The following is a 26,544-nucleotide window of genomic DNA, read 5'->3' on the forward strand; positions in this document are numbered from 1 at the left end:
CAGTGCCATGATTGTGCTCAGGAATATGTTACAGGCAGTGCCATCTGCAGAGCACAACTGACTGGCTTCTACAGGATCAAATTTCCTGTGACTGTGTGAAGGATTCAGCTGAATGATGCGTACTTTTTTTTTTCCTCAAGGCATCAGCTAGTGGAGAATGGTGTTAAGGAATGTACACAAGATAGTATCTAGTGGAACTGCAACCTGGGTTCTGAACCTGCTCTAACTTTCTAAGTCTGTCATGTTTCTGGTGTTACAAATGTTGCCGTTGTAAGGAAGAATCAGCGGAAGCTTTGCTAGTTATGAAGGCTCAAGGGATGCCAAACAAAATCTATTCCATGGACTCTAGTAGGCTTAAAATAACTACATAAAAATCCATATTTCTATTTGGAAATTCTGGGATGTAGCATCCCTTAACATCCTTCATCCCGGTCCCTCAGATCACCAAGTGTCCCAGGTGAATCCAGTATCACAGAATCAATGAGGGGAGACCGGACTGCCTATATTTCTTACTTTGCGTTGTCGTGGATGTTAGTGAAATTGACGTGTTCATGTTGGCAGAGTTTCTTCTATGTTGACAAAGATTCTTTTGTTGCTGAACCAACATCCCTTCAGTTTCACATGTACATGTACAGAGCCATATGCAAGTGCACGTACACACACATGCACATTTCAGTTCAGTTAATGAGCTACAGCAAGCAGTTTCTTCTGGTCAGTTTTAGAAACCATTGCCAACCCATTCTTTCTGTTGCTCCCTGAATAGATTTTTATATGCACTAGTTAGTTATGCTGATCCTTTTTATTCTCACAGCTATAAGCACCTGTGTCTCAGAATGAGATACGAATGGCAGTGATTCTGTTGGTTGATAATGTTCTGTTATATTATTTACTATGCCTGGAGCTTTGGAAATTTTTACAATTTTTTGTTGTAGTGTCGTTTTAACTTCATAAAAATCTCACATCTGGAATTGTAGTATAATGAAGTCAAATCAGAGTTAGTATTGGCATGAATGGCAGTCAGCAAACTGCTGCTGGGATTGTTGCCTGTGCTCTGTACCAGCAGAATGCTTGCTACTATATCAGCGTACAAAGGACAGAAGGCAACATTTATGTGAAGAAGCTTTGTTTTACGTGTCCAGGTTAGACCCAGTACTGCAATGAAGCTCCAAACTTTTTTGTTTCTTACAGCTCATGTTTGGTTTTTTTCAATATTTGTTTCTCCATATTCAAACTAAAGCATCAGCATTGCTTTTAAATATTAACAGATAATTTCGTTAAGTAATAGATTGGAAAATTTTATTCCATGAAGAATCTAAAAGCTTTTCAATTATGCTTTATTCTTTCTTGTCCATTTAGAATAATTCAAGTGCTTTGGTATTCAGAGAAATATAGATCTAGGCCATCAATATATAATATACATTCTCAATCCTTATTTATTTTTTAGACAACGTTTCACATAAATCTTAAAGGTTTTATTCAAGTATCTTATCTGAAACATCCTCCTGGCAGCTTAACATAAGAAAAGCAGCTGCTTCTAACAGAGCCTTTTCTGAATGTTATTTAAGGCTTTATTGATCTCAGGTACCTTCAATTATGGTGGGAAAAGGAAATGCAAAGCTTCTGCTGGAGGTATTTATAGCTTTATGCATACACTCATTGGAGAACATGTACTTTGTTGTCAAATGTGCAAGTTAAAGAAGATGGGTGAGCTTCAGAAATCCCAGTCTTGCTGCTAGCTGTGCCAGATTGTTTTGTGGGAAGTGAGAATTGATGCTGCACAGTTACATTGGCAATGGAGTTGTTCTTACTTCAGTAGCACAGTTGGGAATACTTGTATCTTGCTTGTGTGTTGCTAATGCAGTCCAGTTGGACTATGATGCTACCAACATAGTGGTGAAACTCAAAGAATGCTGACACGGAGGTGGTAATATATCTGAGGTTCCTAATGTTGGTCACTGTTTCTTTATTTCTAAAATATATCTTTGAAAAACTGGTTTGTATGCCGGTTTGTGCGTGTGTGGGAAAATAAAGCATCCAAAGACAAAGTGACAAAGACATCCAAATTCTACTTGAGTGGAATTAATCCTACCCATTGTTTCAGCGTGTGAGTCTTGCATAACTCAACTCTTCAGTTTGTACAAATGAACCTCCAAAAAGCACCACATACTGTATGAAAATGGGTTAAGTTGGTATCTTTCTGGCTCTCCCTCTTTTAGTAGCTCTGGGGAAAGCTTTGACAATGCATATTGGATATATAACTCTTATCTGCCTGAAGCTAAACAAGACCAGCTCTACCTTAGGAATTGTTTGAGGTTTGCTCTAGATGTATTTAGTCTCTTTAAATACAGAACACACATGTTCTCAGTTTAAATTTAGTTTTGGAGATTGCACCTTCTATTTTGGACCTGAAGAAAGGCTTCAGGTTTTTGGCTGTTCTTTTTCTTTATTTTTTTTTTCTTAAACCGGTAGTTCTAATAAAAGAACATTACCTTTCCCCTCAGATTCTTCCTTGCTTACTGTGATAAGGCTTTTTTTGCACGTAATTTTTTAGATTTCTCAAATACAAAATTCATCATCTAACACCATATGGGTACCCACGCAATTGTCACACAGCTGTCAGCTTTTAGTATTTGATATGGTGTAGCTGGTAGCCTGTTGCCTTCATTTGCTGTGCATATCAGGGCTCTGTGGAATGAGACTCAATAGATAGTTTCAGTGAGTTTGCAGCTATTCTTAAGTTCTCATCATTCCTTTGCTTTCAGTAGCGTTGGGTTCCACTAAAGCTGTAGGTATTCACAGATTCATTTTCTTATTTGTTACGCTGTTCTTAACGCTAATTTCTGAATCCTGTTTCCTTTTCCCAGTGCTGTCTTTTAATGTTTTAAATTTTTTCTTCCTTCTCTTCCTAGTCTCTTAAGTTGCTATATTCTCTGATTCTCAGTACTTAATTCTTTACTTTTCTCCTCCCTTTTTTCTCCACCTGTTGTTTCCAGTCTTTGGGGCAATAAAGAGACCAAGATGCTTTCCCTTATGCCAACAGTATTTCTTTCCCTTTTTACAAGTCTTATGAGGAGCGGCTGAGGGAGCTGGGATTGTTCAGAGAAGAGGAGGCTCAGGGGAGACCTCATTGCACTCTACAACCTCCTGAAGGGAGGTTGTGGTGAAGAGGGATTTGGCCTCTTCTCGCAGGCAATGAGCAGGACACGGGGCAATGGCCGCAAGTTGTATCAGAGGAGGTTCAGGTTGGACATAAAGAAGAACTTCTTCTCTCAGAGAGTGGTCAGGCACTGGAATGGCTGCCCAGGGAGGTGGTGGAGTCGCCACCTCTAGCAGTATTCAAGAGGCATCTCTGGATGAGGAGCTGCGTGATATGGTTTAGAGCTAGTGGTCGCAATGGTGATGAGGAGATGGTTGGACTGGATGATCTTATAGGTCGTTTCCAACCTTGTGATCCTGTGATTCTAAGAGTTATTTCGTTGAATTTGGGCAAACTTTCATGGTGAACATTAAGTCTACATTATACTTTTTTTTCCCTGACTCAGAAGTAAATGTGTGTTTGTGTGAGACCTAAAGGAGGGATGTATGAGATACTCTTATCAGTATGAGTAACTTTTCTAAGAACAGCTGTTTTTGTTGAATGTTCTTGGAGCACATGTGATGGATAAACTTTTTTTTCCCCTTTTTGAGAAAACACACGTGCTGATCTAGTTGTGAGTCCTCAGATGTTTGTGGACTTATTTCAGGTAATTTCTGCAACGTTTTCTCAATTTAGGTCCAAAGCTGAAATTTCAGATATGTAACACAGAGGTAGAAATGCATTTTACCCACGCATCTTCACAAAAATAGCACTTTCTTCTTCATTTCTTTGGTAGTAACAGAAGTCTTCATTGGGTGCAGTTTCCTTTATTTCCTCATGTACATTTAAATGGGTGGTCAGGCACTGGAATGGACTGCCCAGGGAGGTGGTGGAGTCACCAACCCTGGGGGTGTTCAAGGAAAGGCTGGATGTTGTGTTGAGGGACATGGTTTAGTGGGAGCTATTGGGAATAGGTGAACGGTTGGACTGGATCATCTTTTAGGTCCTTTCCAACCTTGGTGATTCTGTGATTCTATGAAATGACCATACAACTTGTTTAGAGGCAGTTCTGCTGTTCCTCCAACTTTTGCAACAGTGAACAGAACAGCGTATATTTGAGGTTTGAATCTCACCAGAAGAAGTTTGAACTGGATTTTAATCCTTGATACTGTTCTGTAACGAAGAGACGGTCTCTAAAAGGAATGCAGTTTTAAATGCTTGGCAGAGCAAAATGTCAGTATTGTTAAGAAACAAGAATTTGTTGGCTAAAGGACGTGCTGTCTGTCTGATCCTGAAGAAGAAAAGTCTGCCTTTCTTTACAAACCTGAATGCAGAAAATTTGAGAAGAAGTAAAGGTGCCCAGTAAAACCTATTTCAATATGTAGACTGAAACAAACATTAAGATAAGAAAAAATCAACTAAATCAAAAGGGAAGAAGGAAAGAGTGTTGATTTATGTAGAACATCCATCAGTTTGGTAGCGTCAGCAGTGAGAAGTGGTTGGTGGCAAGTTGGGAAAATAATTCTTCTCTATTAGATGCTAAATTAGATGCTAAAACTAATTAAAAATTGATGACAAAAAAAGAGAAGCAACTGGCACCTATAGAGAACTTCCCTGTTATAATGTTAGCCTAGAACGTGGCTTTGTGAGCACAGGGTTGTCAGCAAAAATGTGTCTGAGGGAAGGAAGGAAAACGTGAAAGAGCAAAAATGTTACAGCATTAACAAAAATACATTGTTGGGGGGGAATTATTGCCCCCCTTCCCCCCCTCCCCCCTCTTCCATATTATAGTTATCTTAATTAAAAAAGTAACCAAGCAACTGAGGCTATGAAATGCAAGTGTTGTGCTGTTTCCTGTTCAATCATCCCTTCCCTTGGGAACAGTCTAAATACTGTTACTAGAATTCTGAAAAATGAAAATCGTATTTCTGAGCCTCATTGCTACTTGGGGGAAAAAAGAGAAGGACTTGGAATGGGAAACTCAAAGTTACTATAGGCAAGTTGTTGCATAGCCAAAAATACAGTGAATTGTGGCCAGCTTACCAAGCAAAACGTTTACTTTTTACATATTAAATTGCATGAACAAGACAGTGTTACACTACTTTGCGTGCCCAGAATGGGAAGAAGCAGATTTCAATTTGAAACTTGAATAACAGTAATAAATGGAGACAATTGTGAATTAGTTTTTTTTAATTAGTTTAAAAACAAAAACAACAGCACAAAAATGTTTCTAAAAATCTGTTTTTGCTCATGACTGGAAAATCAAGATGTGATATCCATGCATCTTATGGGCTGAGATAAAGACAATTTAAAAGGAAAGAAAGGAAGAAAAAAAGAAGGGACGCTCTGATGCTGATGTTTAATATTCATGTGGGGGGTGAAAGGTGCACTTGAGTTGCCTAAACGTGAGCTTCTACTGCTACTGGTGATACCTGGGGTAGTGTGCCGTAGCTCTGCTTTCTGTATGCATCTCTATAAATCCTCTGCCATTTCTGCAGACACCATGGGAGCGCTGCAGATATCTAGGGGATCTTAAATGTTGTTGTTAGGGGAACACAGTAATTCCTGGAGCTAATGGTAGCTCAGGAATCTCCAGCTCTGTTGACTGTAATAGTAGCTGGAATTCCTAACTCACGTGCAGATATCTGAATTTAGATGTATTAATCTGAAACCAAGTTCCAACTGAAGAGTTTCGGTCGAAGAAACCTGCTTGACAAGTCTGTCCAGGTTTAAAGTGGGGCTTATTTTTTAGAGGTCAACACATAGGAGGAGGAGCTGAGGTTCGCTCAGCGCAGAGCAGAGGAGCTGAGGGGAGGCCTGACGGCGGCTGCAGCTCCTCACAGGGAGCGGAGGGGCAGCGCTGAGCTCTGCTCTGTGTGACAGCGACAGGGCCCGAGGGAACGGCGTGGAGCTGCGTCAGGGGAGGGCGGCTGGGGGTCAGGGAAAGGGGCTGCACCACAGCGCGGTGGGCGGGGAACCCCATGAGGGGCAACCCAGAAGGCTGCCAGGGCAGTGGGCACTGCCCCAAGTGCCAGAGTTCAACACTCTCAGACACTGGGTTTGGTTTTGGGTGGTGCTGTGTGGAGCCAGGGGTTGGACTCCATGATCCTTGTGCATCCCGTCCAACTTGGGAAGGGACTTTATGATTAATTCTTCTTTTTTTCTTACACGATAGAAAAAAAGCACCTGTCTGTTGATAAGAATAGTCACAACAAGGTCTAGCCAAAAACAAATTGTCAAAGTGCCAGATTAGGGGGGAAAAAAAAAGTGCTAAAGGTTTCTGGGAGAAGAAAATAGATTGTATCAGCTGCGAAAGTTGAGATTTCTGAGTTCAAGTTTGGATTGTGCTTTCTGAAGTTTAGCAAATCATGCTGTTTTGATGCTCAGAATTGAAATTAAAAAATGGAAGAGTCAGATAAGGCTGTAATATTGATGCGTGTTTAAAACACAGAAGTACTTCCCAATAAGCTTTAGCTATCTTGGGTACCCAGGGAAGGAGCATTACATTATTAATACAAACAATTAGGAAAATAGTTGAGCTGCGTGCATCTTGTTAGTCTCTGCATCTATGGCAGCAGCAATCTCATAAAAAAGGACCATCAGTATCATAATGCACAAGTTGTCTTCCTGTTTTTTTCTACTTCATTGTCACTTGTATTTCAGGCATCCAAATTAAGTTGTAAAAAGTAACTAAGCATGCTGGTAGCTGTCCAATGCACTATTGTACCATTTATTAAATAGCTTTATTTTTCTTTCCTAATTTTCAGGTTTAAATGAAAGTAAGGAAAATAAGTGATATAGAATTGGAAGAGGATTGTGATCTGAAACTGAAAAGAGTACTGATTTTTCAGTATCAGAAAATATTATAGCTACTTCATGATGTTTTTAGTTCCATTTTATATCTGTGGTTTAAATTAAACTTTGGTGTCAAATTCTAAAATAATAGGGATTGATTTTACTGTGTTACTATAATGTTACTATAGTAGTACAATAGGATGAAATGAAGCCCAGATTATTTAAAACAAAAACACAGGCGGTAATGCTGGTTTTCCATGAAAAGCCAAAATAGCTTTATTTACAATATTTAAATATTGTATTTACAATATTTAAAGGCTGTTCTGTCTTTCACATCCGTTTCATTACATTCTTGTACAATTTTTTGGGGGGGGGAGGGGGGATGAATATGTACTTTCTTGTTTGGAAAAACCATACCAAAACCATTTGGAAGAATGAAAGTTTCAGTGCTAACCATTATCATCAGTTTAGTAGTCAGCAGAAAACACTTCCTTCAAGTGTTATTTTCAAAGCAGTATTTTAGGGCTGTGGGACTCTTAACATTCTAACATGATAACCTTGGGTTAAAGAAACTGCTAATTCCTAATGTTTATGAAATCCTAGTATTCAGCAGAATGCGGGGAGAATTTGCACAGGGCTGGCATCAGTTGATAGAGCTCCACTCCCCAGGCTTCCTTCATTTGTGCCTGCATCTTTAATCTGAATGGCTTCATGCACCTCTGCTGAGCCTGCAAGGCTGAGATTAGTCCTGGCTTTTGTGGGAAGTAAAGGGAAAAAGCATAAATCAGAAGATTTCAACATTTTAAAAAATATAAAAACGCAACCTAGTGCAAAATATAAAATCTGTCAGCATTCCTCAGAGGTATGAGACAGGTCAAGGGGATCCACAAGCCTATGGGTTATATATGGGCTGCTCGTTCAGTTTACACATTTGTCTTATTCTTGGGTAAGAAATAGTTGCTGTTTATTATTTCCTTAAATGCAACACAAGCGTTTACTCATAATATCCAATCTGAGAACACTGTTCTTGTAACTGCTTATGAAAAACATAGATACAGAAATCAAAAGAAACTGTTTCAATATGCTTGCATTTAAGGAAATAGGAAGTCTCTTTCCACCCTTGTGCATATTTAAGACTGTTTTCTGACAAACTGCTAGCTAAAGGCTTCAGTCTTTCTTTCTATGCTTGCTCCCTTAATGGAATAGCTGAGCTTTTGTAACTGTCTCTACTTTGAAGTTTTCTAGTGGATCCAGGCTGGTTTAAGTATCCTCTATTCCTCACTTTCCTCTTTTCTACTTTGGAGTCATTGTGGCCGTTTTCTTCAAAAGGGGCATGTTAATATAAATTCTTGTTCTGTTAAGAGTCTTCTTCTGCACTAAGTTGGTTAGTAAATAATACTTTGCTTTCAGAAGATATGAAATGGATTTGTGGTCATTCTAGGTGTTTCTTATCAAGTAAACTCTCATGTATCTGTTGGAGAAATTCTAATCAATTTTTCAGTAAAGGTATTATGAAAGCTCAGACAGACTGTTCTGTCATTATTTACCAAGAGTTCTGTCTCTTCCTAAAAATACTTTTGGATTAGGATGTAATTTCCTTTTAAACTGAAAAATTGGAGAAAGACATTTTCTCAAGGAGGAGCCCCAGTGGTTGGAAAGAATCTCTGAAAGTCATTGAGTCTAATAATGTTGGTTCCCTACAGTAAGTTACAGGAAAACATCCAGGTGGGTTTTGGATGTCACCAGACAAGGAGACTCCACCACCTCTCTGGGCACTGTCACCCTCACAGTAAAGAAGTTCTTCCTTGTGTTCAAATGGAATGTCATTTATTCCAGTTTGTGTCCACTGCTCCTTGTTCTGTCATTGGGCTCCACAGGCAAGAGCCTGGCCCTGTCTGCTTGGCTCCCACCCTTTCAGTATTTATAAGCATTGATAATATCTTTCAACCTTCTCATCCTCAGACTGAACAGCCCCAGGTCTCTCAGCCTTTCCTCATACAGGAGATGCTCCAGGCCCCTCATCATCTCTGTGGCCCTCTACTGCGCTGTCTCCAGAAGTTCTGTCTTGAACTGAGGAGCCCAGAACTGGACACAGCACTACACATGTCACTTCATGGCAGCAGAGTACAGCAGGAGGATCACCTCCCTCAACCTCTGCTGGCCGCATTCTTTTTAATGTGCCCCAGGATACCATTGGCCTTCTTGACCACAAGGCCACACTGCTGGTTCATGGTCACCCTGCTGTCTACAGGGACACCCAGGTCTTTCTCTGCAGTGCTTCTTTCCAGCAGCTCAGCCCTTAAGCTGTACTGATACGTGCAGTTATTCCTCTCCAGATGTAGGACTCTGCACTTGCCCTTGTTGAACCTCATAAGGTTTTTTCTCTCTGCCTAGCTTTCCACCCTGTCCAGGTCTTGTTGAATGGCAGAAAGATAAAAACTGATCAGTGCTTCTTGAGGGAAATTCCCAATGTATTTTAGGTGTATACAAGATTATGTAACACTGAATGTTGTCATGACTGGGTGACAGTTCACCAATCAGTTCACAGGGTTTTTTGCTTCTCAATTGTTTTTACAAAATGTAAACAGTATTCATGAGAAGAGAATGTGATTGACTTCACTTCTTCTAGCAAAACTTTAGCCTTGGAGCCTCATATCTGTGCAGACTGAAACCATAAGTCAATCACAGAACACGCCGCATCACCATTTGCTTTGGTATGTCAGCATAAAGCCCTGATACGATGCACTTGCAGCACTGGTTGAGGAATAGCAGTAACTTACTGCTACTCCAGAGCATGCAGTCAGTTTATCACTGTCTATTCTCACGTTCATTGATTCTAATTGATACTTTCAGTGAAGGGTGAGGTTATAGAATTATAGCTGAGTGGTGTCACTTTCTGAAGGACGTTACCTTATCTGTTTTTCAGTGGTCTTTTTTTGTAACTGTGCTTTGTGTCAGAATTTTCCTTGATATACAAAAGAAAAAAAAAATCAGTCACAAAAACCTTTGAGATAAATTAGACACAAACACTTTTCTTGTTAGGAGACTCTTTTCTGTCATATTTCAAGAATAGCATGTAGTTAGGTAGGATGTTTCTTTTTCCAGAGAAGCCTGTTTTTCGTTCTGATGTCCAGTTATGTTGAGCAGCATCTTTTGGCTTGAATACTCCCACTGTTAACATCAGTGATTTTCTAGAAGATAGTAAAGATGCATCACTTTACTGTTTTGGAAAAGCAATGTCATGTCTTCTTTATTTTGTAGACACCATGGAAAAATAGGAATGTGTATCCTATAAATAAAGTAAAACAAAATGCTTCTAAATCAGGGAATTCTTCTAGCTTGTTTCTGGTAGCAGGAAATATCAGGCAGTACAACACTGTGTGGAAACCCAGATCTCTGGGTGCAGAACAGAAGAGCTCTGAGATCTGATCACCTCCTATCAGTGTACTTTTCATTTGAGGCTAAGAGAGGGGTAAATCCCATTTTTTTCCCCAAGATGTTTAAATGTGGATTAGTATTAATTTTCATCTAGATGCTCTGGTAATTACAATAGTTTTTCCAGGTGTTATTTTAAATGAGATCTGGTATTTTACAGGTTCATATGTTGTGACAACTTGAAATTAGAAATGAAATAGATGTTTATTTTGTTCACCATGTGTGTCATCAGACATTCTGAAAGGGCTTAACTTTTTCACTGCTTGTCTTCAGTACAGCCTCTGTATGCTGTTAATAGTGGGATATAAGTTGGAAAAGATGTGTAATGTAGATCTGACTTATCAAATAGCTGAAGCAGTCTACTGCCTCTCTTTTCACATTCGCATACTCTGTGACCTTAAAGCTTCTCCATCATATTACTAAAATTCAGGTGCTGCATGATCATTTGAACAGACAATCATTTTGGCCCACTGATAGATGCACTCAGTTCACAGGGATGGGCACTCACATTCGTACTTTGAACAGATAAAAATTGTTCAGCTTTCAGAATAACTAAGTGACAAAAGTCACAGGAGCACCTCTTGAAAATGTAATTCATACCTGCTACAAGGTATTTGAAGATGAATTTCTAACATCTAACTTCTTTTTTTTCTTTTTTGTACTGGAATTCCTAAGTGTAGCATGTCTGCTGCATGGAATTTTGCATTGCATTTGGCTTGATCACTGAGATATTTACCAAATCAACGAAGGTTTCCATTGTCACGTTTCCCAGGATGCTTTTTTTTTCTTCTTTTTTTTTTTTTTTCTTTTTTCCCTCTTATGCTTGGGGAGCAGAGGGAAACCAGAAGGAAAAAAAGATTAACCAGATCTTGCTAATTTCACTTTCTTCTCTTTTGTTTTACAGGAGACACATGAAATTGTGGCTATCAAGAAATTCAAAGACAGTGAAGGTAACCTTTTCTGCTCACAGCCTTTCATGTCAACAACTGCTATGCTAATATCTTTCCAGTTAAAATAAGAAGGCTCATATATTAATACATGGTTTTAAAATGGTTATGATTTATTAGCTCTCTAAATGTTCAAGGTACTACGTACCTGCTTAGGAACTGCATTATGCATTCAAACTGAAGACCTATCTTTTCTCCTTGGTTCTTCCCACTTGATATTGCTTGAATTGTGGTGCCGTTCATGGTGGTATGACCTTTCACTTGGAGACTAGATGTGATCAGATGACAGCAAAAACTTCTCTTGCAGCACTAGCTGTGGAGTTCTTGAGCTTTATCACTCCTGATTTAGGTGAAAGGAAATGTTAGTGGTCTTGAAGGGGTAAATGAAGGAGACAGAGAGAGGTCACTTAAAAGCTCTGTGTTGCGTGGAGGAGCTGGGGAGCTGTTGGGGACCAACTCAGCCAACTGGCTAAGTGAGGAGGCAGCAGTTCTGCTCTCCCTTCAGTAGGCTTCACTTTCTACAAGGGAACTTGCTTCTTTTCCACTTTCACAGCAGCCTGTGTGTACTCTCTGCCTTGCACACAACAGCCTGAATTCCTTGCAGGCGCGTGAGAGACAAACAGCAGGAGAGGCCAAGTATGAACTAATAGAAGAGTAATCCAGGTCTGAGGTGATGATGTAGCTGTGATCTGCCGTATACTGAGGCTGTAGCTGAAAGCTGAGCAGTCTAATTATGTTTATGTTTAAAGAAGTAGCAGCAACTTCATTTTAGCGAACTACACTTTTTTTGGTATTATTATAGAATTGGGGAAGGCCCTGGTGCTGTTGTTGGTTACAAAATTATAATGTAATTTTTGGAGTCAGACACAGCAAATTCAGATTTTCAGATTATCTGTATTTTACAGATTTCTCTGTATTTTAGTTTTTCATTGCAGTCATTTTGCTAGATGCTTGGAGGATATAGCTGATCTTTTAGCCTTGCTGTTCAGAAATCTGTTTTAAATCCCTATTAAAAGATGTTGATAAGTATTTAGTTGTTGTGGTCTTGATCAGATCATGAAGGTACTTCGGAATCACATGCTGGACCTCAGTATGTCTACTCAATACATATCAAAGGCAACGAGTCTCCAGCATTAAGCCCCAAACAGGATAAGACAGTATACAAATGAAAACAAAAAATGCAACATTGCCATTAGCTTTTGCTTTCTATTGGTTTGTGTGATTGATGACTGCTTTTCAGAGTTGTAGATGTTTACGAGTTTCTGGAAATGTGACAGAACTTCCTTTGATGGATTAAATTCAGCCCATTTCGCATCTGTCTTGCTAATATGGTAGTTCATTACAAATCTGAATATACAGTAATTATTTCTATTGCCTTTTTTTTTTTTTCCACTGAATTACTGCTGTTTGACATATGCATGCTAAATGCTCTAGAAAGTGCATGGTTATAGAAGAAATAATACAATCAGGCTGATGCCAGCCAGCACTGAACACTCAGTTTTAAAATGAAATGATTCAGATGACTCTAAATTATACATATTTTTACTAAAAACATTTGTGGTGATAGTGTTTTACTTCCTTCTCTCCACTTGCTACAATTCATGATTTTTTCTGTTTTCTGATTATGATTGTATGCATTGAAATGACCTGTGTTATATTATCCTTTGCAAAACCGTTTTTGCCTTTTGCTTTTTGGAAGAGCAATTTCTCTTCCTTGTTTCTTACTTCTCTGTCTTTAAAGTATGTGACATGCAGGTGGGATTTAGTTCTGAATTTATGCAATCATATCCCATTTAATATTCTTCTGTTGTGGATAACAGCACAGAGATTAAAAACTTGGCTTCTAAGTGTGCATGGGCAATTGCATTAATGGATGTCACTTGACTAAATGAAGAACAAAAGCTAATACATTCTATTATATTTCACGTTTTGTTGGTGCTATCCTCAATGATAAACATGATAAGCACTCCACAAAGCTTTAGTAAAACACTTTTTAGCAGCTAAATTATCAGAGTAATAGTTCAGTTTCTTGACTCCGAATCAAAGATGCATAGATTAATTGTATCTGTGTTTTCTCTACTGCCTGCCCTCTGTGGTTACCAAAGTGGTCTGCATTACTGAATTTCCATTAAAAGCTTTGTTCAGACATTTAAAATTATTATTCTGTCTTAATTTCTCATCGATTTTAGAGAATAAAATCACTTAGGAATCAAACAGATCTAGTCAAGGCTGTTCAGAAATGATCATTCCAGTGTTTCTGCTGAAAGCATAACCTTGCCAGGGCTTCATGCACGTGATAGGTATACATGAGGTGGAAGATACGCCTGTACTTATACATGCATGTTTTTGAGTGTACATTGTGCTCTTTGAAAAGAGAGAAATGCAAATTATTGCTTCTTATTAAAAAGCTTTTTCTTCCATTTGAAACCACAGTGGTTATGAAGCAGTTACTATGAAGGTTATATAATGACTGAACAGTTATCAGGTACCTCTCTTCTGGGGTGCAGAAACATTCAGGCAACACAAAGAGCCTGCAGTGTTTAGGGGGGAAAAAAAGTCTTCATACTACCCAGATACAGAGATTTTAATCAGAAGAAATATAACGTTTTATTACTCTTTTTTTTTTTTTAAATAAATTTTCTCACTTTTGCACTCTAGAAAATGAAGAAGTCAAAGAAACCACTTTACGAGAGCTTAAAATGCTTCGCACTTTAAAACAGGAGAACATAGTGGAGCTGAAGGAAGCCTTCAGAAGAAGAGGAAAATTATACTTAGTTTTTGAATATGTGGAAAAAGTGAGTTGAGTTTGTACTGTCTTTACCACAATTAAATCATCAGCTTAATGGAAAAGTCTTTAAAACAGCTATAGTTTTAAATATGAAACTGTTGTCATCTGTAGAGTGGAACAGCAGAAAAACTGATCCAATCTGAATTGTTGTAATTAGGCATTCACAGTGACAATACAGTACTGATAACTTTATTATTGTTTTTACATCATTTGTTAGTCTTCAGAACAAAAAGTTATTCCACGTATGAACAGAAACATGAACAAATTGTGTAAGCTGGAATACCAAATTTTAGTTATTTATGTGAAGAAAATGTTTCATCCAAATACTTCATTTTAATTGTTAAGTTGATTCACTGTCATGTGTTATGTTGGGTAATGAATTCAGACATCGTCTTTCAAAACAAGATCATAGGATTTTGACCTTGGAATCTGTGGCAACTTTCTCCATCTCTGCCTGTTAAAAATACAATTTCTGTTTGTATATTTCTGTAACGAGTCCACTATCAATAGTTGCTTAGAGGGATTTGGCAAAGATCGTTGTAATTATTTCCAATCCTGACCTCATTTGAAATGATCCCAAAATGTTCTTGGGTTGGCCTACTATTGCCAAGCATCCTGGTCTGTTTCTAGGGAGAAACAACCTAGAACAGATTGGTCTTACATTAGTTTTGCAAGCTTTGCAATGGTGATAGACCTTACCCTTCTATCTTAACTATCAAGGAAATAATTTGATGGTATATTTAGATACACAAAGTAAAAGTAAACACAGGCTTAAATGTAAGTATTTATGTAGCTTTCAGGAGGTATCATTCCCTTGATCCAGATTTTCATTTAATATCCTGCCAGTGTGATTCTGTAGTATAGCTGAGTGCTATTCCTTTTCAATCAGTTCATTTCAGTCTTGTGTAAATGGTTCCTTCCTGTAAATACTTTACAATTTACTATGTGGTATAACTTCATCGTGTAATGTGAGATGACTTGTTTTAGGCCACAGCCAGGCAGAAGACAGTTTTGTGTTTCACCAGATTAGCAACTCATGACATGGTAAATCTTATTTAGCCATGACATCCAAAGTGTGATTTGTTTCATCCATATTCCTTGTGATCCAGATACGTGGCATGTGTTTGATCACTCACCAACTAGGATATATATTTAATTTGGTGCTGTAGTTGAATTAACTAGGCTCACACTACTAGTGGATTGAAAGAACACAACAATAAAAGACACCTAAATGCATAATAAGAGCATATTTCAAAAAATGTTAATAGAGGTAGATACACCAGGCTGCAATATCTGACATTATCAAATTGGAGTAAAGGAATATAATGATAAAGACGGACATCATGTGCCTAACGTCATTTCTGTTATACTGCCTTTTCCACATTATAAAGGTGATCTTTCATATCAACTTTGAGGTCCATGAATGTTTTGCATTTTCAGATGTGTCAGGTAATTTCCACAGGCACTCCTAAATGTATGTTGTTCAAATCTAAGGACCAGGATGATTTCTGTATTTTCAAATGAGCAAGAGTAGATAAATTAAATAAAATCTGGTACAATAGGCCTATTTTTGTTTTAACTGGTGATAAAAAATGTATTATTTACAGAACCTTAGCCCTGCAATGCTCAGTTCCAGATTACTGAAATTCACATTTAGTCTAATCTTCTTTATCTATTTCCCTTAGTGTTTTCATGTAGGGTCTCACTGTGGTGATGCTACTGTTTTCGTTCATATTTATAACACTGACTTCTTGATTGATTTATCCAGAACTACAGGCCACTGTGTAGATGAGAATATAACTAAAATCAGTACAGTTCCTTAACAGAAAATTTCTTTTCTGAGATCTGAGCTGCATTTCTAAGGAAACTTGCTTGGAAGCACATCAGTTCCAGTATTTATTCATAGATTGCAAAACTCAGAAATACTTCCAAATATTTTCAAAGTCTCCTCTTGTTTTGTCTTATACTTATGTTCATTAAAATATCTTCCAAGAAAAATCTCAAATGTTATTACACGGCTGAAGAAAACATTTGTCAGAGATAAATTTATTTTAGATGAAAAAATCTGTTCAAATGCTTAAATTCTTAATACAATGAGTTGTGGAAGATGATATAGCCAAAATACTTATTTCCATTTCAGTATTCAGTAAATAAGATTCCTTTTGTTTTCAAGTTGGCTGCTGCTGCCCATTATTCATTCAATTAAGAGTACAAACTCCATTCTACTTGCAAGTGTGAAAAAATCAGAGATAATGGAAATCTAAATATCCTTTCAGTTTTTCCTGTTCATCACCAGTTAAAACAATCCATTTAATTTTTAGCTAAGTACATCCATAAAAAGTTAATGTGGACATAGAACTACAGTAACTAAGATAATCTAAGGTTTATACAGCAGATGTGTATCTGTAGGATATTCCATAGATTACTATTTATGTCCCCATGAGGCATTTTTACCTGTTACCTCATTAGCACTAATGTGTTGCTTTAGGTATACCCATTCATGTATAGACATGGGCTGTGATTAGTCACAGCCCAGTATGTGAAAGACATAGAACTAGCTTAACCATTAAGAAAACAGTATGTTAAGGTGTAGTAGGACATTTACAAAATGTTGTATTTAATTAGTTTTTCACACAACCCCAGTAAACTGCTGGAGCAACTTTCTGGACCAACTTTTTGTATGGAAATGACTGTTTAGAATTTTTAAGTGGAAATGATGACAGCCTTTTAAGGAATTGTGGTAATTGTTTTCACAAATGTTTTTTTAGAATGAAATTAGCTAGTACTATGTTTATGATTAAAATACACTCCCTAAATGTTAAGCTTTTTTTTTTTTTCATAGCCAGACTTGGTGGTGTAACTCTGTTGCTTCAGAAGGCTGAAAATGGGTTATGTTCAAGCTACTAAAATATAACTTTTAAATAATGTCTTTTGAACATTTAGAATATGCTTGAATTGCTAGAAGAAATGCCAAATGGAGTTCCACCAGAAAAAGTGAAAAGTTATATCTACCAGCTAATTAAAGCAATTCATTGGTGTCATAAGAATGATATCGTTCATAGAGGTGAGTGCGTAGTTCTGCACATGGGGATAAGCTCTGGAAAGAGTTTACTTTCTACAGGGAAAGATGTTACAGCTAGAAGGAATTTGCATTTAACATAAATATAAGCAATTACTCTTTGTCAACAACTAAACAATCTGTAAATTTAGCTGAGTATTAAGCCTGCAACATGACTTCAAATTTCTGTAGAACTAGATTCATCTACGTATAAACTTGCTGCCCACTGTCTTTGGCGTACAAGTAAAGATTGTGTTAAAAGCACAGTGAAGTAAAACTGGAGTACAAACATTGCCAAAGGAAAAGGAATTCTTAAACATTTCTGAGAACTCAATTATTTCACTTCTGAATCTGATAAAATATTAGCAGAAAAATAACCCAGAACAAACTTGTTTTTTTGTTTTACTTCTGCTGAAGGCATATCTTCCCAACTTCTGTGAGTTCAGCTCCCTCTAAATTTTAAGCAATTACAGTACTTGCTTTGTTTGATTTTTATCTGGTTTTATGTATTTTATCCTTATTTAATAAAATTGTGTTTTGCTTTATGGCTTTGCAGAAGTAACATTTCTAATGTTCCCAATAAATTAGAATTCTCCTACAATATGCTATGTTAGTAGAGACCGATCAAAACATAGGCAAGAGTCTGACGTATTTTGTAAAGCAGTTTGAAAAAGTATTCCATACACAGATACCACAGTATCCATATAGGAATAAGAAACAGGCTTAGAACTAGAAAACACACTCTTTATGTAGAAACGACAAGAAAGCACAACGCATTTTACCAGTTAACTGGGTAATTAAATGACAGGTTATTGTATGATCATGCAGCATGCACTATTCTGTGTTTTCTTTTGCTCTTTAGGTATGTCTCTAAATACCTTTTATCTTTTCATGTTTTGTTGAGAAACACTTCATATGGCAGGAAATAAATTCTGCATATCCACAAGTAGAACTGCTGGAAGCCTATTGAGCAATTGGTCCTGTAGTGCTTTACTTATGGTTGTATGAATGTATCTAAAGGTATTGCTATGAAATAATATTGTTGACAGAGCTCAAAATTAAATAGAGAAGTTAACAGCTGTCTTTTCTTTCTTTGTTATTTGATACTTTAGATATCAAACCAGAGAATCTCTTAATAAGCCACAATGATGTTCTCAAGTTGTGTGACTTTGGTAAGTTCAGTAGATAGACTTCTTGCCTTTTTAAAGAAAATCTCTTGGAATGGAGCATTACCTCATTCTCATGAAACTTCTACGTTGCGTGCTGTTGAAGACTCTTTCTCATGGTCAGAACTGATTACTTATTTAGGCTTATGGCTAGCACTTTAATTTGAAATATCTATGCTCTTAATGTGTGTACTTTGTGAAATACCATCTTACTAAATTAAGAGAAATTCTGCATTTGTTGTCTTGTGTTGTGTGAGGATTTACTAGTACTGTTATTGGCTCTCACGTGAGCACAGCACAGGTGATGAGCTGGTTAGAAAGCTGGCAGAACTGCGTATTTATCTAGCTTACGTATTTAAGAAAAGATTCCAGTTTCATTAAGGCATTTACCATTCTTATATGTTAACATACTTCTTACATTGTTAGGTGTATAGTTATAGATCATCCTCTGTTGTACTAATCAAAGATTGTGTCAACATACGATTAGTGACTGAATAGTTGAAGGGGTAGAGTCAGAGCTGTACGTGTGCTGTTAACTTTGGTATTTCATGCCTTATCAAATAGTGTTTAATGTCGGCTTTAAGACTTCGAACAAGCAGCACCCAAGAACAAGACAAAATTGCCTATGTGAGTAATCCCCAGAAGACAGCAGGGTGGCATATATACTGTTCCAACAATCTCTATTTTTCTTCTATATGCTACATAGAAACAGAATAAAACACTCTAAGTAGCTTACAGTTTGGATTCCAGTTCCACACACAGCTGCCCAAGGTCACTTTGAAAGCTGTCATTTCATACCCCTGCAATTTTGAACGAAAAGAGGAACCATTCAAAAAACAAATAAATAAATTGCAGTAGGTTTTTGGAAAAACAGAACAAACATTTGTTCTGAAAGTGCTGCTTTCAATCCTCTGAAGGCATTTTTGTTTAAACGTTCAGAACCAGCAAGCATTCCAGGAAAAGCCTTGGAATATCCAGTCCATGTGAGTTCTTTGAATCAAGGGCGATTTATTTTGCAGCCCCAGGAAGTGCATAGATCTGACAGTGCATAACGGTGCTGGTGTCCAGAGCCTGTGGCTCCTTGGCCCTATCTCCCGCCAGGAGCCTACAGCTAGCCCTGCTGTGGCTGCCCTCCCCTGACTACTCTCTCCTCTCAGCATTCCCCATAGTCCCAGGCTCTGGCTGGCAGCGTGTGCATTGGGCATCTCTGCCTCTCAGAAATCTTAACAAACAGTCAGCAAACAGCACTGCCCCATGACCAACATGTGCTCTGGTCAGGACTAACAGTGCCATGAATAGGAACGCCTTATAGGCATGCTCCCTTCCTCCTTTGTCCTCCTGAGGGTAAGGCTCACCAGCAGAGTTGACATTTGTGAGCAACCCTTTGTGCTCCTGAACTCCTGTCAGCAGGAATTCTAAAGAAAAATTGAAAGCCATACAATCATGTTTGTTCTTGCCAAAGATAGAGTTCTGCCAGTAGAGATGATGTGCATAGTCCATAGGCTTGCTCACGTCGCATCTTCAAGCCAGATTGTATTTCTGCTGTTGGAAAAGAAATACAACTGCACAGGCATCCTGGTTTTGCTGTTCATGTGGTTTTGTTTGAATTTTGCTTATAGTTTCAGACTTAGCTGAATTTAAAATGCAAAGCAACCCTTAATACTTGGGATCCATTTTACCTTTTAGCCTTACTGCTAACTGACATTATTAGTAGTTAGTAGCTTAAGTCATTACTGTAAAAATATGTTTGCCACAGGAGTTTCTTGCACGTGTATAGATGAGGATGGAAAAATTTGTCTTTTAATATGACATAACATGCTACCTGCCTACCTAGCTTGCTTCATTTTTTGGAGCACAAATACTAATTGCTTACAGTGCCACGTTCCTCATGATAACAACAACAACAAATAAAAAATACATACATCCATCCCAATGCAGATTTGAAGTAATTGTGTGTTTTGGAATATCCCAGTGGACAAAACATTTTGAACAGAAAAATTTGGTAAGTTTTTAACAAGATAGTTCTTCATAATCCTTGTGCCATGTTCTGTACATATCGTACTAGAAAAAATGAGGTTGTGTGGTGCTTGCCTGGACACATGTTGTGTGGGCGTGATTTCTACCAATAGAAATGGGAAAAGAGAACAGCACAAAAGGCCAGTTATAACAGATGCATCTGAATTGTTGGAAATTGTTAAGCGTTCTGACTAGTGTGCTTGCTTTTTCAAAACCAGGACTTCAAAATTACTTCTTTTAAAAATTTCTTTATCTCTCTATGATGCATAAGCATAAAAATCATGAAATGCGACTGGAAAAGACCTCAAGAAATTCTCTAGTTCTTCCACCCACTCAGAGAAATGATTAAGTATGTCTGTGTCATTCTTGACAGGCATTTGCTTAACTTACTCTTACGATCTCAGTAATCTCAGTCTTTAGACACCTAGTTCAGACCTTGCATGTCATTGGCTAGTTGGACTAAATGATCTTTGAAGGTCCCTTTTAACTGAACCATTCTGTTAATGTTAGAATGCTTTACGTTGTCTGATTAAGTTTATCTTCTCTATAAGAAACAGGCAATCTTATGAACTGCTTTTTCCCCTCACACCTTCAGACTTGTAATCTGTCCTCCCCTTCTGAGTTGTTTGAAGTCCTTTTGTGAAATGTCATCTTTTGCTTATTTGTCCTTCTTGTGTTGAAATAATTTTGCAAGTTCTGTTGCTTTCATTGTTGCTCTCACTCAAGTTACTTTCCATCTTCACGTTCTACTCTGTTCCTTCTCTCTGATAAGTTTGGTCAAGTCTTCTCCCTAATTACTTTCTCTTATTTTTGTGTCAAAAATTGTTCCAATTAGCACAATTTGGGGGTTGGATCAATGTACTAGCTAGGCCACAGGATGAGCAATTCTGCTGTTAGAAAGCATTATGCTTTCTTGAATTACCAATTCCACCTACCGTCTCTCAACATGATAACAGAATCAGAGCAGTAGTGTATGTATAAAATGGTTTCCTACATCACATGACAGTATGTAGGTGCAACTGAAGCCTGTGGTTTTTCCTTTTATGTCTTGACATAACTCCATTCTACGCTTAATCTATCAAAGTTGAGGCCTACTGATTCTTTTTTTCAGATTACGTTAGCTGCTGTTGATTCCCTGTACACAGCAGCTGCTGACTGTGGCCAGGTTCCAATGGAGTGGGCTGGAGGAAAGCTCTATCCTTGACTTGGTTCCTTTAGTGTACCTGGGCTGGTGGACTTGTGCTGTACATTAGCAAATGAACTGTGTGATGTGATCATTTGTATCATGTGGCTTTTGTATCTTTCTCCTCTCTTTCAGGATGGGCTTTCCCATTGTTTGTTCTAGCTGTCCCATTTCTTCACGATGGCTCCTGATTTTCTTCTCGTGTTTAAAATCACGAATGAGAGAATTTCCACTGACAAGATTAATGAAATAATGTCATAATTTCAAACAGAAACAGGGCTGCCTAAGCAGTTCTAAATATAGTAATATTTAGAAATGTATCCAATCCCAATGTCCTCTTTAAGTAAATTAAAAAATAATAATTTCAAGTTTTTTAGTGGCATTCGTAACTTTTGGCAAAACTATGGGAACAGATGAAAAATGTTTTGGGATAAATTTGAAATATCTCTTCTTCACTGTATATGCCTTTCTGTTTTACTAACTTTTAAAAGGGAGAGGTGTATTAAAAGAAGTAACAGCTGTAACCTGTATCAGTAACAGCTTTATCATTACACTGGTAGGTTGAAAAAGCGGTCTCTGCACCCAGACATTTATTGCAAGTTTTTGTTAATTAGTGTAACCACAGAGCTCTAGGATCTTTCATACCAATGCTGCCAAGTGAGACACTTTAGGAATACTGCAAATAAATCAATAAATAAATGACAGTTTTACAAGCATAGCTGTGTGAGAAAATAATTTTTTGGCAGCTTCTGCATGAGAGCTCAAAAATAAAGAAGAAATAATATAGCATTTATGTAGCACTTATTTTGGAAGTGAAATCATCCCTTGTATCTGTGAAAGATCTTGAGCTTTTTATTCTTTCTTCATTGCTCATGCAATAGTGGAAAGATTCCTGGTGATTTCACCGAAGTGAATTTTCTATTGATTTTTAGTGGCACATTCCAATTAAAGAAGCATTTTGAAAAATGTTGCTTCTGCTTTTCAGTCCCATAAATTTGTCTTAGTTTGAGCTCTAGGTCTATAGCAGAGTCTTGCTGCTGAAAGCTGTCGGACCTCAGTCTCTATGTATTTGATAGTTAGGTGCTTGATACTTTGCTGAAACGGTGTTAGCAGCTGCCCTAGTGTACTAGAAGAACTAGATGAAGAATCTAGTAGTATCGTTACTTTGGTGTTAGCTTTTGATAAATGGAGAAAAATGAAATCAAAATACAGTGCATTCCTACTTCTGTGTTTTCTAGTATATGCATTCTTCTCTCTGTTGGTCTTACTAATTGTCCTTCCTTAAGACAGAAGTTTTGGTGTAACTGCAAATAACTCAGCAGTTTTTTGATTCTTAAGAAAATTATGTGGAGGAGGTTAATTTGGACTTGTTTTCTGATCCTAATTCACTGGGAGTTTGTTATGAATATGATGCTAAAACAGGTGGGAAGCTGATACTTGTGGAGTGACTTAAATCATAGAATCATTAAAGCTGGAAAAGGTCTCTTAAGGTCATCTAGTCCAGCTATCAGCCCATCAGCACCATGCCTGCTAAACTATCCCTACGTGTCACATCTACACGTTTCTTGAACATCTCCAGGGATGGTGACTGTACCACCTCCCTGAGCAGCCTATGCCTCACTGCTCTTTCTGGGAAGAAATTTTTCCTAATATCCAACCTGAAGCTCCCTTAGCGCAGTTTGAGGCAATAAACTCCTATCTGGTTGCTTGTTACTTGGAAGAAGAGACTGACCCCACCTCACTACAACTTCCTTTCAGACAGTTGTAGATAGTGGTAAGGTCTCCCCTGAATCTCCTGTTCTCCAGACTAAATAATCCCAGTTCCCTCAGCTGCTCCTCGTAAGACTTGCGCTCTGGATGCTTTACCAGCTTTGTTGCCCCTCACTGAAGATACTCCCACACTTCAATGTCTTTCTTGTAGTGAGGGGCCCAGAACTGAACACAGTACTTGAGGTGCGGCCTCACCAGGTCTGAGTACAGGAAGATGATCACTTTCCTAGTCCTGCTGAATACGCTATTCCTGATACAAGCCAGGATGCCATTGACCTTCTTGGTCACCTGGGTGCTCATGTTCAGACAGCTATCAACTAACACCTCCAGATTCTTTTGTTCCTCACAGCTTTCCAGCCATTCTGCCCTGAGGCTGTAGCTTGCATGGGATTGTTGTGGCTGAAGTGCAGGAGCTAGCAATAGGTCTTGTTGAATGTCATACAACTAGCCTCGGTCCATCAATTCAACCTATCTATATCCCTGTATAAAGCCTTCCTACCTTCAAGCAGGTTGACACTTCCTCCTAGCTTGGTATCATCTACAAACTTAATGGGGGTGCACTCAATTGACTTGTCCAGTTAATAAAGATATTAAACAGGACTGGCCCCAGTAATGACCACTGGGGAACATAACTTGTGAACAGCTTCTCTAAGAGAATGCTGTGGTAGGCAGTGTCAAAGGCTTTAATAAAGTCTTAGTAGACTATATCCACAAATGCATATATATAACAATTTTGCTGGTCTTTGGTGGAGTGCTGCCTTTTATAAGTTTAGAGAGATGGCCCCATTCCTTGTTGAGTCAGGGAGGGAGTGTCCTTCCATGAGAATAATACCAACTGGAAAAAATGGAATTCAGTGAGACTGTAGTAGTTAAGATCAGTGACTAAAGTGTCTACTCTCCATGCGTGTGTTAAGTTTCTGTTGTTATGAATCCTCTTCTGCAAATAGCTTTTCATAGTGAAATTTAGTGGCAGTTGTTCAATAGCTTGTATGGCATACTGGCAAGTACTTTCTTTAGTCTGTTCTATTATGGTGAAGTAGCAAGGATAATGGTAAAACACCATAGATTTCTGAGGACAGTATACAAGTGAAGTAGTCATTACTGCAGACGTTCTGACTTTCACTGTTGTATCTATGAAAGGTTACATTTCAGTAAATGAGCAGTCCTTGCAGACATTCTGCACTGGGGTTTGTAAACAATTTACTTCTGTTTAAGTAGGTATGACTTCTTACCGCCAAAATCAGTGATGATATGCACATTTTATTTAAAATGGAATATAATCTTTCCCACTGTTCCTTTGACAGGCTTTGCCCGTAATCTTTCTGAAGGAAGCAATGCTAATTATACAGAATATGTGGCAACCAGGTGGTACCGCTCACCTGAACTCTTGCTTGGGTAAGTATAGTTTGTGAAACAGCCATGAGAAATCTTGATTCTACGCATTTTCTCAAGCACTTTTTGTAAAATTTGTCAATGGAGAACTGTAGTTGATTTAAAGGGAAGATTTCAAGAGAATTCTAGATCTTCATTTATACTTGCTCATTCGTTCCTATTAAGTCAGCATAAATCAGTAATATGTATTCATCTATCTTCAGCTGAACAGTATTTAATTGACTAAGAGAAAACTGAATTATCACAAATGCCGACGGAACAGCATGGAGCTGCATCAGGGGAGGGGCGGCTGGGGGTCAGGGAAAGGGTCTGCACCACAGGGCGGTGGGCACGGCCCCGAGTGCTGGAGTTCAGCACTCTCAGACATTGAGTTTGATTTTGGGTAGTGCTGAGTGGAGTCAGGGGTTGGACTCCATGATCCCTATTGGGTAGATTCCACCTCGTGATATTCTGTGTTTCTGTAACTGGTCAGGAAGAATTTGTTGAAGGAGGCTCTTTGAGCAATTTTAATAAAGTACTCAGAAGTTAGTGTGACATTGCCTACTGGAGAAGTAGTTGCATGAGGAGCAATTTAATTTCACTCTTTTATTAATCTGTAAAATTAGCGTTTTACTACTTCACACGGTTGAACTGCATGAACAAATTCACAGGGTGCAGAAGTGTAGAAGAGGAGACGAAAGTACCTGGAATGTAGGGTTTGCGATCTTTCCATTACTGTCAAGTTTTACAGCGTCTTTTTCTAAATACGTGAGCGTTCCAGTAAAATACAATTCTTGTATGTATAGCATATATGTATTTATATACGCGTATCCTATAAGTAAGGAATTGGCAGCCACAGGAGGAATCAGAAAAGGATTGCTAGGAGTCACTAAGAGTCTTCAAGCAAAATGTTTGGTGCTGCTGCGAAACAAGTCTTTGTTTGAACCCTAGATTAACTCTGAACCAGGGAATAGACATTTATTGAATAGGTAAGGCACTGAATAATAACTATTCTGTCAAGGAAGTCCTACAACTATTCCCAGAGCTGTGTTAATCTTAATCAAATTGAGATGTAGTTTTGTTATATGCAGAATGGTATGTTAAAGTTGCCAATAAAAGAAAATGCAAGGCTCAGTTTTCTATATTTTGCAGAAAACTGAATGATTAAATTTACAGCAAAACGTGTGTCTAACATATGTGTACACACACACTTACTAGTTGGAAAGGAAACATCAGTCATGGCCTTTACGTTGTTGCAGCATTTTACACTTTGTCTGTATTAGAAATTAGTGTTTTAGAGGAAAGACATGAAGAGCTTGGCAGACATGGCATTTGTCTGGCCTGCAGTTTTCAGAGCTGTTTCATTAACAGAGGAAATGTAGCAGGAATCATTTCTGTGTGTAACGGACTAGATTTGATTAGTTTACAGAGGAAGGGGAGGGGTACGTGTATTTCATGAGTATGACTTTAACTTTGCTTGTGTGTGTTTTTAATGCCAAGTTTTTCTGGCACAACTTGATGTCTGTTTCTTGGCAATTCTGCTCTTATTTCACAGTCATCTTAGGGAAAGAGGGAAATCTCCTTCCCCTACTTTTTACCAAATCTTTATAACTGTATGTAATACTTCAGAGTCCCCAAGATTATTAAGCATTTATCTGTTATCAAACATACTTCTAATTTTTTAAGTTTTAAAATGTATCACAGGGATGCTTTTGGTTTTTTAATAAACCTCAAGTTTCAAAGTGGAAAGAAATAGGTGACTATTCACAGAATATCCTAAATTGACTCACTTTGAGGAGCCTCAGGTTCTGTTTCTTCAGCATCCATGCCTTTGATTGAAAATTGCAGTAGTTCACTACCCTCTACTCCTCACACAAACATCTATTCTCTGTATTATGATTTTCTACCCTGTATGTGTGTGTATGTATATCTTACAAAC

General features: G+C 38.0%; 1 protein-coding gene across 12 annotated transcripts in view; it reads left to right on the forward strand.

The window, feature by feature from the left end:
• The window catches only part of CDKL5 (cyclin dependent kinase like 5), a 121,643-nt gene that overhangs the window by 55,938 nt on the left and 39,161 nt on the right, over positions 1–26,544 (forward strand). For 11 of the 12 annotated variants that reach the window (XM_052673988.1, XM_052673992.1, XM_052673987.1 and 8 more), the window contains exons 4-8: positions 11,211–11,256; positions 13,912–14,048; positions 16,985–17,105; positions 18,212–18,271; positions 24,539–24,629. In XM_052673988.1, the coding sequence (XP_052529948.1) occupies positions 11,211–11,256; positions 13,912–14,048; positions 16,985–17,105; positions 18,212–18,271; positions 24,539–24,629 (455 nt within the window). Of the gene's footprint in view, positions 1–11,210; positions 11,257–13,911; positions 14,049–16,984; positions 17,106–18,211; positions 18,272–20,211; positions 20,268–24,538; positions 24,630–26,544 lie in introns of those variants that run through there. The other variant, XM_052673998.1, reaches the window with a different exon arrangement.

This window comes from Tympanuchus pallidicinctus, unplaced genomic scaffold (genome assembly GCF_026119805.1).
Source record: "Tympanuchus pallidicinctus isolate F22 unplaced genomic scaffold, pur_lepc_1.0 scaffold14, whole genome shotgun sequence".
NCBI classification, from domain to species: domain Eukaryota; kingdom Metazoa; phylum Chordata; class Aves; order Galliformes; family Phasianidae; genus Tympanuchus; species Tympanuchus pallidicinctus.